We start from the raw sequence: 14,999 nt of genomic DNA, 5'->3' as shown, positions 1-14,999 counted from the left end.
TCATCCTCTGAGCTCGGGTCCTCTACCAGAGGCCTGGGAGCTTGAGGGTTCTGTGCAGTATCTTGGCTGTGCCTAGAACTGCACATTTCTGGACTGAGATGTCTGATGTTGTTCCTGGGATCTGTTTGAGCCACTGCTCCAGTTTGGGGGTGCCTGCCCCGAGGGCCCCGATGACCACAGGCACCACTGTGGTCTTCACCTTCCAGGCCTTCTCCAGTTCCTCTTGAGGCCCTGGTATTTCTCCAGTTTCTCATGCTCCTTTTTCCTGATGTTGTGGTCACTTGGTATTGCTACATCCACCACAACGGCTTTCCTCTGTTCTTTATCCACCACCACAATGTCCGGTTGGTTTGCCATTACCATCTTGTCTGTCTGGATCTGGAAGTCCCACAGGATCTTAGCTCGGTCATTCTCCACCACCTTTGGGGGTGTTCCCCACTTTGACCTCGGGGCTTCCAGTCCATATTCGGCACAGATGTTCCTGTACACTATGCCCGCCACTTGGTTATGTCGTTCCATGTACGCTTTCCCTGCACCCTGCTGTTATGTGCTGGACTGTCTCAGAGGCCTCCTTGCACAACCTACACCTTGGGTCTTGTCTGGTGTGGTAGATCTGAGCCTCTATTGCGCTGGTGTTTAGGGCCTGTTCCAGGATGAGGGCCTCTGTGCTGTCCTTGAGTCCAGCTTTCTCCAGCCATTGGTAAGATTTCCTGATATCAGCCACTTCAGTTATTTGTCGGTGGTACATCCGATGTAGGGGCTTGTCTTCCCATGATGGTTCCTCCAGCACCTCGTCCTCTGTTCCCCATTGCCTGAGACATTCGCTGAGCACATCGTCCGTTGAGGCTTTGTCCTTGATGTATTTATGGATCTTGGATGTTTCATTTTGGACAGTGGCTCTCACACTCACTAGTCCTCTGCCTCCTTCCTTACGGCTTGTGTACAGTCTCAGGGTGCTGGATTTGGGGTGGAACCCTCCATGCATGGTTAGTAGCTTCAGAGTCTTAACATCCGTGGCCTTTATCTCTTCCATTGGCCAGCTAATTATTCCGGCAGGGTATCTGATTACTGGTAAGGCATAGCTGTTTATTGCACGGATCTTGTTCTTGCCATTGAGCTGGCTTCTCAGGACTTGCCTTATTCGTTGGAGGTATTTGGCTGTGGCTCCTTTCCTTGTGACCTCATCGAGGTTGCCATTTGCTTGTGGTATTCCCAGGTACTTGTAACTGTGCTCTATGTCTGCTATTGTTCCTTCTGGGAGTGAGACCCCTTCTGTGCGGACGACCTTCCCTCTCTTTGTAACTATCCGGCCACACTTCTCTAGTCCGAATGACATCCCAATGTCAGTGCTGTAGATCCTGGTGGTGTGGATCAGTGAGTTGATGTCTCGCTCGCTCTTGGCGTACAGCTTGATGTCATCCATGTATAGGAGGTGACTGATTGTGGCCCCATTCTTGAGTCGGTATCCGTAGCCAGTCTTGTTATGATTTGGCTAAGGGGGTTCAGGCCTATGCAGAACAGCAGTGGGGACAGAGCATCTCCTTGGTATATGCCACATTTGATGGACACTTGTGCAAGTGGTTTGCAGTTAGCTTCAAGGGTGGTTTTCCACAGCCCCATCGAGTTTGCAATGAAGGCTCTTAGAGTCCTATTGATGTACATCTCTAAGCATTCAATGATCCAAGTGTATGGCATTGAGTCAGGCTTTCTTGTAATCAATCCAAGCGGTGCACAGATTGGTGTGTCGGGTTTTGCAGTCTCGGGCGACTGTGTGGTCTACAAGGAGCTTCCATGTTGTAGAGAGACAGGTTATTGGCCGATAGTTGGATGGGACTTTGAGGGATCCTTCTGGATCAGGATTGTGCGCCCTTCAGTTAACCATTCAGAGTGAGTCCCATTCTGTAGCAGCTGGTTCAGTTGAGCTGTCCAGTTTTTCAAACCTGAGACTCTTTCCTGGACATCTGCCACAGTGATGGTTACCGGGGCTTGTTCAGGACCACAGCACTCTAAAACAGGGGGACCCACTCTAAAACAGGGGGAACGCTATCTGATGGGTGAAATGTCTCCATCAGATAACGTTCCCCCTGTTTTACAGTGGGAGAACGTTATCTGATGGGTGAAATATGGCCATCAGATACCGTTCCCCCACTGTAAAACAGGGGGAGCGCTATCTGATGGGTGAAATATGGCCATCAGATACCGTTCCCCCACTGTAAAACAGGGGGAACGGTATCTGATGGGTGAACTGTGGCCATCAGATAGTGTTCCCCCACTGTAAAACAGGGGGAACGCTATCTGATGGGTGAAATATGGCCATCAGATACCGTTCCCCCACTGTAAAACAGGGGGAACGGTATCTGATGGGTGAACTGTGGCCATCAGATAGTGTTCCCCCACTGTAAAACAGGGGGAACGCTATCTGATGGGTGAAATATGGCCATCAGATACCGTTCCCCCACTGTAAAACAAGGAGAACACTATCTGATGGGTGATTTTAACATAGGGGGAACACTATCTGATGGGTGAAATGTGGCCATCCGATACGGTTCCCCCATTTTAAAACAGGGGAAACGGTATCTGATGGGAGATTTATGGCCATCAGATAGCATTCCCCCACTTTAAAACAGGGGAAACGGTATCTGATGGGTAATATTGAGCATTAAATTGCATTGCCCTGTTTTTAATTCATATAGCACTAGGCTATCTATCTATCTATCATAGTTATAATATATACAACATATTATAATTATAATATATACAACATATATATATATATATTATAATTATAATATATATAGCATATATTATGTATTATAATTATAATATATGTATAAAATATATATTATTTATTATAATTATAATATGTATAACATATATATTTATTATAATTATTAGTATTATTATTAATTTCACGCAAAAACGTGAAGAAAGTGTGAAAACTTTGCCGAAGCATGTTATTTGAGCTTTCACAGTGTCCGTAGTTCCCCAGATAAGCGCGACGAACAAGCGCGTGCTTTCTCAGTGCTCATCACAAGCACGCGCGTATTTTGCCGCGTGGGCGGGGCGGGGCGGAGCGGCAAGAAGACGAAGGGGGAACCGTATCTGATGGGTGAAATATGGCCATCAGATGGGGAAACGTGGATTGACGTAACACCTGTTATGTTGCCAGTCGGATGGTCTGTCTCGGTTTTGTGGCTCATTCTCCTCCATTTGTGTCCGAAGAGCAGCATTACTATCCTTGCAATGGCTCCCTGTGTGCCTCCGAATAAAATCCTTGATGCTCCCTGCCGCCATAACGTTTAAGCAGAACGCCACTAAGATGCCATAGCAACAGCTGAGCTGTCTTCCGGTCGAATGCTGCCATCCTTCTCGCTGTTAGCTTATATTTTGTTCGTCATTTCTTTAAAATACAGGGCACTAACTATTTAGCTAGTGGCAAAAATCTTTTTATTTGATCAAAATTAAACTAAATATTGAAAATTATTCATGGTGATGAAATTAGTGCTTTAAATTTAAAAGATTAAAATCGGAATCGCAGCGCCACAATAATAACGGAAGTAGCCATTAGCATTAGCCGAGTTACATCATTTCCTTTCCCTTAGTGATTTATTTTATTTTAATTGAATTATATTTTATTGAAAGCTGCAAGATCACTAAAAATGATTATATACTTTAAAAATTCAGGGTACAGTGGTCATTTAATGTATTATGTTGTTATTATATATAATTAATGTGGTTTACCAGTTTGGATAAGCTGACTTCCTATCAATGCAGAAAAAAAACATGCCAAGCAAAAATACACCAGACACAGACCTGCAGGCCAGAGGCGGTCCTAGAGGGGGGCCGGCAGGGGTACTGAGGAAATTATACTAAATGTGTTTTGTTAACATTTAGTGGTAGATTTATTTAACCTTCACAATTTTACTTAAACAATGAATTAAAAATTATAGTACTGCACAGTTAGCTGCTGTATTGAGATAGGATCATATGTTCCATTTGCTAGATCAGGATCTGCAACCTGAATCTCTGTAGACACAAGTGGCTCTTTGCCTCACTTAATATATCAAATGATGAAATATTGATGGCAAGTTTGGTGAAGAACCAGCCTCCAAAGAAAACAGTAAAGACCTTTATGTATATGTATTTTAACCAGCTATAAGGGGCCAGACATATATCATCATCATCTTAATTCAGATGGTAATTTGTAATGCAAAATATTATGCTTAGTGATTTTTTCCAATGGGCAATTTTAAGTGGCAATGATGTACTTAACTAATTTAGAATTACTTTTGTGATATTTATGAATGGAAATTGTATACAGTATTGGCTTTATTTATTTGAAGATTCCTTTGTAGTTGTTCAGTACAAAATGTTGTATGTGTGCAAAATATTTGGATCAATAATGGGTTAGTCTGATCCTGGTCCTTAGCCTTGTTAATTACTCTTGTTGCTCTGTTTTGAAGTTTGATTAGTGACTGTTGTGTTGTTTTGTAATTAATTTCCCAAACCTCTCTGGAGTCACTTAAGGTAAAACTAAAGAACAGTGCATTAAGTCAAGCTGTTTCTTTGTGATCAGAAAGGTGTTTGGTACTGAAATTATGATAGACCCACTTAATGAACTGTGAACTGAAATAATAAAATTCTGACTCATAATTTCTACTTTTCCACAGATGAACATACATTCCTGTTTAAAGAAAAAACGCCAACAGCCACATAGCGTTCAGATTAAAATCAGGGTTATGCAATTTCTACATACGATTTTCAAATAAAGTTCAGGTTAATGACAGAGAACAAGTCATTAACTTGAACTCCTACCTTGATAAACTGGTTTTAGGTTTATTAATTGTATGAACTTTATTATGCTATTATGGACCACTCTTACCTACTGTCACTGACGTGATGTAGGGCCGCCATCTTGGAGTGGTCGCCCATTCCACTCAGCGTTGTACGTTTGAGGCACAATTAAGTGTCATCGCATTTTATTAATTATAACTCGCTAAATCCTAAACAGATTTTCATGCTTTTTTACTAGAAACCTTATTCAAACAACTATCATAGCTACATTTATGAGGAAATTAATCTTTTAAAAGTATTTTTAAATTGGATTAATACATGGGTCAGCATATTTAAATTAGTGGGGACTACTGATGTTAAGGGTGTTGGTCGGTCGTCATTCAGGCCTGTCACTGTGGAGCACTTGGAGACAGGGACAATAGTGGTGGTCTTTACGCTGGAGAGGACAGGTGCCAGTAACAGTGAGGTGTCGAAGATGTCTCAGACAGCTGATGTGCACAGTCCCTCAGAATCCGTCCTGGGATATTATCGGGACCAGCAGCCTTACAGGGGTTGATTTCCTGGAGGGATTTCCTCACATCTGCTGTGGTCACACAGAGAGGCGTGTCACCAGGAAGTGGTGCTGAGGGAGGTGTTAGGATGCTCAAAGCGGAAGTAGAGCATAAGTGCATCTGGTAGTGAGGGGGTTAGGCTAACCCTAACCTTAGGGTCACTTCTCGGAGTGCTGATGCCTCGCCTGTCCTGAACGCAGCGTCTCTAGCTTTCAGCAGAGCTCTCACCTCAGCATTCAGCCAGGGTTTCTGGTTCGGGTAGCAGGTTTCTGTCTTGGTGGTGGTGACATCATCAGCACAATTGGAAACAAACCCAAGAACAGAGGAGGTGTATTCCTCCAGGTCCACCTCTCCCTCATAAGTAGCTGCCTCTCAGAAGATCTGCCTATCTGTGGGTTGAAAACAGTCCTGGAGCACACAGGCTGCCTCTCTGGGCCACACAGTGACTGTCTTCTTCGTTGGTCCAATCCGTCTCATCAGTGGACGATAAGCTGGTGCCAAAAGGATGGAGATGTGGTCGGAGAGGCCAAGATGAGGGTGAGGAAGAGCTCTGGACGCACCGTGAATGTTGGTGTGTACACAGAGTCCAGAGTGTAAGATGGATGACATGCCGGTAAAAACTGGGCAAAGTGTCTGTCAGTTTCACGTGGTTAAAGTCCCCCTGCTCACGTAAAACGCCTCCGGGTGCTTCATCTGCATTGAGCTAACGGTGTCATACAGCTCCTTCGATGCTTCGTTGCCGTTAGCACCCAGTGGAATGTAAACAATGGTGACGAACACCGTAGTAAACTCCTGAGGCAGATAGGATGGCTGACAGCTAGGGCTGAAACGATTCCTCGAATGATTCGAGTACCTCGATTACTAAAATTCCTCGAGGAAAATTTACCTGCCTCGAAGCTTCGTTAATTTATGTTTTATTAGTTAGCGCACCGTGTTCCGGCCGGGACTTCATTTGCGTTGCGCGGAGCTCTCACTTCCGCCTCTGAGTTGTTGACAAAAGCTAAGTCTCAGCGGCATAAAGTCCAATCTTCAAGATTGGCCCGTGGGGATTTTATTGATTGATGATAACGCCCGACTTTTTTATCGTTTTTGGGGAACCAATAAGCATCCTTAAAATGACTGGGGGAATGCCTGGAGTACGGCAGCATTTCTCCTCCGGGGCTGCTGGTTGAAAGCGAACGGCGGGAAGAGCGCTGAGGTGAGCGGATAGCCTGAACAGGGCGGGCGGCTGAGTAGCTGATGCTTACCGTGTAAATGTAGCTTTACCGACGAACCGCACAATAAATTTCATATCCCGGTCTGAAGAAACGGGTGGCGGAGCGCATCGTACATGGCTGGTAGATGAGTTTCTGAGTGTGACCAGTGAAGGTGTCGTAAATATCCCGTATGGGCTCTTTGCACCTCAGCTTCCGCATTCGGGGTAAAGCGGCTCGATTGTTTGATCCAATACAAATATCATTTACATTAGGTGCTTGCAGTGCTTGGCCAAGGTTTGTACATCGATCCGAAGCCCCAACAAGTCAGCTGAAGAAAGGTTTTAAGATGTTCGCCTCGTTATACATTCACTGACACGAAGGTGAGTTTTACTTAAATTTTGTGGCTAACATTAACGTTAGCTTATGCTAGTAGGCAATATTCTCGGACATTGTTCTTGTAAAATGTGCTATTTAAGTATCTAAACATTCTAACGGACAATGTATTTATCTTATTTTCAAGTATATTATGTGTGTTTATTGTCGTTAGTGTCACAGACTAACGGGGAGGTTACGGTTCGGGCTTTTTACTTCCGAAGCCTGACGGAGCTCAACAAGCCTCATAGCTTGACAGTAGCGCAGCTCTGGTGTCAGAGATCTGGTTCAGCTGTTCAGGTTCAAAGTTGCTGCTTTTAGAAAAATATGACCGTGTTGCTTCATGTCTCTGTGTTATTTCGTTTTATTACCTTTGCATGTTTCTTGTGAAGAGCTCAGATAGGACGGTGTTTACAGCAGGATGTACAGGCGGCTCGGCTGTCTGGCTCTGGTCTGCTCTCTCGTTCCCATAAACTCTTTCAGGCTGAATATAGAAGTGATTCCATGGAAATAACTCAGGGAGGCTCCTTTATTTACCATCCGTATCCCCGGTAGTTTTAGGCTGATCCGGAGTGAAGTGAAGGCTGCAAACTTTGCTGTGCGGCGTTAGCTGGTAGCGACAGATATTTACAAGCCAACTTCTTAATTCAGGATCTCTTGTAAATTAACGAAAACTTAAAAGCCCATTATATTAGGAAGACAACAATGTTAATAGTATTGTTTTTTTGCATCTGAAATACGACTTAGTCTTTTCTACCAGTCATGGTAACTCAAAGCGGAAAAAAGTGAGCCGCATTAGCTCCTGGAGATGTGACGTCAACGCCTTAGGTGCAAAGAGCCCATTGCTTCCCCCCCCCCGTGTTCGTCCCCCGGTCTAACGGTTCATCAGTCCGCTGGTCTATTTCCTCCCCTCCACCCCATCTTACGTTCGTTCATTCGCCCTCTCCTCCCACTCCAGGCGGCATTTCCCGTATTTTCAAACCCAAAGCGTGACAGGTTAGGTGGCAAGGTGAGTTTAATTAATCTATTAAACTCACTGAAGATGAATACATAAACTAAAAGCTGGATTGTAGACATTTTTTATAAGCATATTTGTGAGCCTGCCTCTTTGTTATTAAATTCAATATAATTTCAGATTTTTCTATAACTTTTCTTCTGGTTAACTTAGAAAGTGAGCTATTATTGTTACAGGTTAGTTTTCTAAACTACAAAAAAGCAACTGCTAGGGATGCTCAAATATGAAAAATTGGACTGATATTGATATCTGATAGTAACACCGGTATTATGCCAGATTTACCAATATTTCATTTTGTAATTTTTTTTATCCGATTACTCGATTAATCGTAAGAATAATCAATAGATTACTCGATTACTAAAATATTCGTTTACAGCAGCCCTACTGACAGCTGTTAACCAGTCCACAGTTCGCACACCAATCTGCATTCACTTACATACATTGTCCTGCTCCTTCTGACATACATTGTTTTTTCTGAGTGTTGGTCGCGGTCCGCTTGGAATAACTGAATACTGTTAATCTGGAAGGCTCAACGGCATGTTGCTGTTAAGCCAGGTTTACGTTAGGCAAAGAATGGCACAGTCCATCTCTGCAGAAACTCTCACCCTCAGATGTAACAAATCCAATATCTTATCCAGTGAGCGGACATTAGCCAGAAAGAGAGTCAGAATTGGTGGCTTCATAGGCACCAGTTGGGTAACACGCTCGCCCGTTTCCCCTTTTTCTGTTTTCGGGCTCAAACTTTTCTTTTGACAGTTGGTTCTGGCACCCTGCTGTGCCAGTCCATTGTCCTCAAGAGCCGCTGTCTCCCAAGTGTGGATTTCAGCTTTGGTGATATTTTACCAGCTGAACTGTCTCCAATGGCCATCAGCTTAACTGAGCTGCATTCAGCCGTAAAGTTTGTTTTTATTCAAACTTCAGCATTTTTCTAGTTGTTCTGCTGAGGTAGTGACATCAATTTGTGACATCACGCAATATGATGTCACAAAGAGTGACAAAAAGCTGCACTCTTGAATTCTACTGTCATAACCATTGCAGAACCTTGAGAGGAAGAAGAAGGATTGTATCCCAACAAGAGATTGAAAACGATTTGTCCAGACAGAGCATTAAACATGAGTCAGAGCAGTAAGATGTCGTCTTTTGATTCCAAGGAAGATGAAACACAGCAGATGTTAGCGAGAGAGACACAGAAACTCCGTAACATCTTAGAAGATGTCGGCAGGATGGCCACCGAGACACACGCACTAACTAAAGTAAATGAGGAGTTAAAATTTGAAGTCATGCATTTACAACAAGCAGCACTTCAAAAAGAAAAGCTTGTTAAGGATAAAGACCAAGAATTAAAAAAATTGATTGACAGAAACAGAACTTTAGAAGAAAATAACGCCACACTGCAGCAGATAAACACATCCATGGACAAAAAAAACACCGACTATGACAAAGAAATTACCACATTGAAGCAGAAATTCAGGGTTCTGGAGGAAGAGAACATCAACCTGAAGCTGGAAATCAACAATCTGGAAGAGACAAACACCGCCCTGAAGGAGGAAAACGCCGCCCTGGAGGAGAAAAACACCAACTTGGAGGAGAAAAACACCACCTTGGAGGAGAAATACAGCGTCCTGCAGCAGAAAAACTCTGTCTTTGAGCAGTTAAACTCCGTCTTAGAGAAGGAAAACGCAAACATGGAGCATGACAAGGAAGAGCTGAACAAAAGGCTGAGGGACATAGTGGAACAACAAAACCAGCAGCCATCTGAAGAGGAAACCCACAACGACAGCCAGTGGGTTTCAGACCACCCACAAAAGAAGCCACATCCATTCAGACGTGTGATAGGAGGCGTCTGCAACACACTTCTGAAAATGTACCAAACAGGAACTCTAAGGTATTGGGTTGAAAGATGGTACTTCTAAATAAAGTGAACCTGTAGGGCTTCATAGCGAGTCCTGTTGGTCTACGGTCTGACGTCTAGGGCTCATCGTGAGTCCTGTTGGTCTACGGGCTGACCTCTAGGGCTTCATAGCGAGTCCTGTTGGTCTACGGTCTGACGTCTAGGGCTCATCGTGAGTCCTGTTGGTCTACGGGCTGACCTCTAGGGCTTCATAGTGAGTCCTGTTGGTCTACGGTCTGACCTCTAGGGCTCATCGTGAGTCCTGTTGGTCTACGGTCTGACCTCTAGGGCTTCATAGTGAGTCCTGTTGGTCTACAGTCTGACCTCTAGGGCTCATCGTGAGTCCTGTTGGTCTACGGTCTGACCTCTAGGGCTCATCGTGAGTCCTGTTGGTCTACAGTCTGACCTCTAGGGCTCATCGTGAGTCCTGTTGGTCTACGGGCTGACCTCTAGGGCTTCATGGCGAGTCCTGTTGGTCTAACGGCTGACCTCTAGGGCTCATAGCAACTCCTGTTGGTCTACGGGCTGACCTCTAGGGCTTCATAGTGAGTCCTGTTGGTCTACGGTCTGACCTCTAGGGCTCATCGTGAGTCCTGTTGGTCTACGGTCTGACCTCTAGGGCTTCATAGCGAGTCCTGTTGGTCTACCGGCTGACCTCTAGGGCTCATAGCAACTCCTGTTGGTCTACGGGCTGACCTCTAGGGCTCATAGCGAGTCCTGTTGGTCTACGGGCTGACCTCTAGGGCTTCATAGCGAGGCTTGTTGGTCTACGGGCTGACCTCTAGGGCTTCATAGCGAGTCTTGTTGGTCTCCGGGCTTTCCTCTAGGGTTCATAGCGAGTCTTGTTGGTCTCCGGGCTGACCTCTAGTGTTCCTAGCGAGTCCTGTTGGTCTACGGGCTGACCTCTAGTGTTCCTAGCGAGTCCTGTTGGTCTACGGGCTGACCTCTAGTCTTCTTAGCGAGTCCTGTTGGTCTACGGGCTGACCTCTAGGGCTCATAGCGAGTCCTGTTGGTCTACGGGCTGACCTCAAGGGTTGATAGCGAGTCCAGTTTGTCTACTGGCTGACCTCTAGGGCTCATAGCGAGTCCAATTGGTCTACGGGCTGACCTCTAGGGCTTCATAGCGAGTCCTGTTGGTCTACGGGCTGACCTCTAGGGCTTCATAGCGAGTCCTGTTGGTCTACGGGCTGACCTCTAGGGCTTCATAGCGAGTCCTGTTGGTCTACGGGCTGACCTGTAGGGTTTATAGCGAGTCCTATTGGTCTACGGGCTGACCTCTAGGGCTTCATAGCGAGTCCTGTTTGTCTCCGGGCTGACCTCTAGGGCTTCATAGCGAGTCCTGTTTGTCTCCGGGCTGACCTCTAGGGCTCATATCGAGTCCTGTTGGTCTCCAGGCTGACCTGTAGGGTTTATAGCGAGTCCTATTGGTCTGCGGGCTGACCTCTAGGGCTTCATAGCGAGTCCTGTGGGACTCGCTATTAAGCGAGTCCCACAGTCCCACAGTCATTTCGAGTCGGTTTTATTTTTTAAATTTTCTTTTTAACAATGTCCCAATTATGCTAACGTAAATAATAGACCATGTGTTCTTAAAATCAAAGACACTGATGCACTCGTTGCAAATAAAGCCCAGTAGTTTTGAATTTGGATGTGCTAAAATAAATATCTGTCAGTCCAAGTGTGGTTAAATTTACAGCTAATTTCACATCTCAGTATTGGTAAAAACATGTTGCGTGAATCAAATTAGCCAGAATCACTAACCAAGACACAAAATAATGTGGTGCATTACCATCCGGAAACTCTCAGAACTACCCCACAGCGTTACCTTCAGGATCCTGACAACTGTACATTTTTTTTTACTTTTACAGCAATTTTACAGAAAATTACTGGATTTTGATTTGTTTTTCTAGCAAAATTATACCACATGGAAATTATACCACCTGGTATTTCAACGACCATCACACCGCCATTTGAAGAGTTATAACTGAAAAATCAGTAGACTTAATGCACTGACTGCAGTAAACAATTATTTATTGTCAATATTATTTCCAAACATAGATGTCTTCAAATACACCCATACCTGTCAAATTTTGGATTTGAGAAGAATATGGGAAATGTCTCTGTCTGGTGCTACTGTCAGAGGAGGGGGGGCAGTAAAACTAACGTAAGAGCCGTGGGGGGGAGGAGGGGGTATTTAAGGAAAAACACAACAGGAGCAGGGTGGGAAAGTGTTGTAAAAACAGTTTCCCTTATGAATCCACCATCCATCAATAGGCGTAAATCCCAGGAGGATGGTGTGGGGGGCGGGGGAGCAGGAACCCCCCAATCTTGCTGTATGTTTTATTTTGAAATGTTTATATATTTTATGAATTCATTGTTCAGCGGTCATTAATGCACCAGACACAGACCTGCAGCGGTTCTAGATGGGGGCCAACGGGGTACCAAAGAAGTTATACTAAATAAATGTCTCATGTTGATACTTAGTGGTGGATTTTTTTTAACCTTCACAATTTAACTTTAATAATTAATAAAAAATTATAGTGCTGCACTTTTAGCTGCTGTTTAGGATCATACTTTCCATCTGCCAGGGATCTGCAACCTGGATCTCTGGAGACGCAAGTGGCTCTTTGGCTCACTTATTATATCAAATGATAAAATATTGCTCTGGTTTTTTGTTTGTTTATTTGTTTCGTTCTTTTTCAAGTGTTGCCATTGAAAAACACCAACTATCCTGGCCCCTGTGGTAAATCTGGTCTAGAACCAGCCCTTATTTATATAAATATTTTGGTAACACTCTGTAAAATATCAGCATGTTCACATAACTTTTACACTTCTAGTTGTCTGAGGACACATTTTGAATATTAAATCAGGTGTTATGATCTGTTACTCAGAGGTTTACCAAATACTTTTTACACTTGCTTAATTAAACATATTTAAAGTCTACTACTCTGACTGGAGTACAGTTTTGGGGTTCTCTAACCGATCTATATGCATGAACGGTTGCTCTATGGATCACTTTTTAAAGACAAAAAACACTGCCATAAAACGATGTCTATCACTGCAGCGGACGTCCCACCCCGTGAGAGTAGGATGACGCGCCGTGGGGGGCGTCCCTGATTTTGATTTCTGAAAGGTGGCGACCCTAGGTATGGTGACACCCATATGGTTAGCAGCAAGTCCACCTCCATTACAGCCTTGTAAACTAAAATGTTTAGTAAGACTGAAAGATATTTAGACAGTATTTGCCCTAAAGTTAAAACAATGTTACCATTTAACATTTTTAGTAGAGTTTCAGGCAAAGTTGAGGTTTATTATCATTGTTTATATTCTTCTGCTGTTGGTTGTCAGAAGTTGATGCTGCTTTTATTTTGAAGGTGAGAAGAAGTTTGTGAACGAAGATCAAATAAATCTTTTGGATGTTTTTAAATCAAAATAAGTTGGGTATTTTAGTTTTTCTGTGAAATCAACTACAGTAGAGCAACAATATTACTTCATACTTTTTGTTTTGATCTCTATATGAATTACATCTTGATCGCAGCTCCGGTTTGAGTTCGTTCTGTGATGTGTCTTACCTCCTAACGCGCTCAGGCTGAATAAGCAACATGCTAGCAGCCACTTGCTCAGCAGGTTTTCCATGCCGGACCTTTGGACCTTCAAACCGGTTAATCCAACTCCTCAGATTTAGATTTTCTCTCTTCTGATCCGGCAGAGGGGAGCGTTTTGACGCCGAGTTTGGTTTGGCTGGTTTGAGCTGTTGTTGTCTGTCAGTCAGGCCCGTCTGGACAACTGGTCGTGTCCGATTACCCAGAGGAGGGAGGGGCTCCCAGCCTATGTGGGTCAGGCATGTCGGACCAAAACCGCCCGACAATGCAAAGACGTAACGGTACGATGATCAAACCAGGGACCATCCTCTGATTTCTACTGGGAAATTTGTGAATCCAGCAACCTTCACCAACCTGAGGGACATTTCTGCCTTTGGTCTGACTGAGGGGTGTCCAAAGTGTGGCGCCGGGGCCATTTGTGGCTCCTTGGATGATTTTTCTGTGGCCCTGGTGGATGCATAGGAAGATGTTTTTATTTGTAATCAGGGTAGAATTATGTCATTTATTATGTATTTGACTTTTTATAATGTTGTTTTTATAATAAGCAGATCCAGGTTGATCAATTTATTAAAGTCAGGAAGCATTTTTGAAAGAAAGTGACAAAATCCTGTCCTAATAAAATGAGTTCAATTGAACCCAAAATAATTATTTCTCCTTTTTCTACCCATTAACCTTCTTCCTTCCCATTACTTCATCATCTAATGGTTCCTAAATCCTTATTTAAACGTCTTCAGCAACTTGTTGAAGAACTGAAATCACCAAAAATGGCAACTTCATTCACCCATTCGCTCCCTAATGCTGTGTTCAGTTGCATTTGACTGAATTATATCTAATAGAATATTTGTATTTCAGCTAAATGCCAGAAAAAATTATTTGAATAATAAAAATCTGAATGTTAGCTACAGGAACACAGAAGCAACCTGTCTTTTTCCCTAACAGAGTTGATCAGATTTACCTGCCAGATGCGGTTTTATTCTTCGATGGCTCGTGAAGTGAAACGTCTCTCTCTTCTTTTAACACATTCCTACACTCATCTTTTCACGCCACTCTGATCCAACACTCATCTTTCACCGATCCACTCAGCCTTAATTTACGATCTGCTGTCTGTGCCATTTGGCCTGCGGCCAATTTAATTATGAAAGAAGGTAACTATTAACAGCTAGCAGCCAGAGTCACTCAGCACATCTGTGGTCAGGAGGGAGAAGACGACTCAGAATCACAAATGGTTCACTTAAAACGCTTCAAATTACACTTTTTATCTGCAACAAATGATCATTTCAGCTTAATTAACAAAATTACAAGTTTTAGTTTGCAGATATGCATTTGGCTAAATTTTCTCCACTTAGTTCTTGAGCTGCTATTGTCATCTGAAGACATGAACAGCTCCAAACCAAAAACAACCAATCAGAGCCAGGAGGAGGGGCTTAGCGCTGTCAATCAATCTTATGCACGCCCTTACAAATGTGCTAAAGGAGGAGAAACGGCTTACCATTACAGAAAAACTGTTTATCGGACAGTGGTCATGCTAATTGGAATTAGTATTCATGACGATGGGAGATTGATTGACAGCGCTAAGATCCG

At 43.7% G+C, this 14,999-nt stretch overlaps 1 protein-coding gene across 1 annotated transcript in view; it reads right to left on the bottom strand.

The window, feature by feature from the left end:
• The window catches only part of chrnb1 (cholinergic receptor, nicotinic, beta 1 (muscle)), a 34,464-nt gene extending 20,603 nt beyond the window's left edge, over positions 1-13,861 (bottom strand). Inside the window, exon 1 of the mRNA XM_015011090.2 lies at positions 13,389-13,861. Within this exon, the coding sequence (XP_014866576.2) occupies positions 13,389-13,452 (64 nt within the window). The 5' untranslated portion in view covers positions 13,453-13,861. The remainder of the gene's footprint in view (positions 1-13,388) is intronic.
• Positions 13,862-14,999: the final 1,138 nt, after the last annotated feature.

This window comes from Poecilia mexicana, unplaced genomic scaffold, assembly GCF_051168715.1.
Source record: "Poecilia mexicana isolate PSO_F unplaced genomic scaffold, ASM5116871v1 scaffold_18, whole genome shotgun sequence".
NCBI lineage: Eukaryota > Metazoa > Chordata > Actinopteri > Cyprinodontiformes > Poeciliidae > Poecilia > Poecilia mexicana.
Note: the sequence above shows the minus strand (reverse complement) of the source record. Positions and strands in the feature narration are given on the sequence as shown.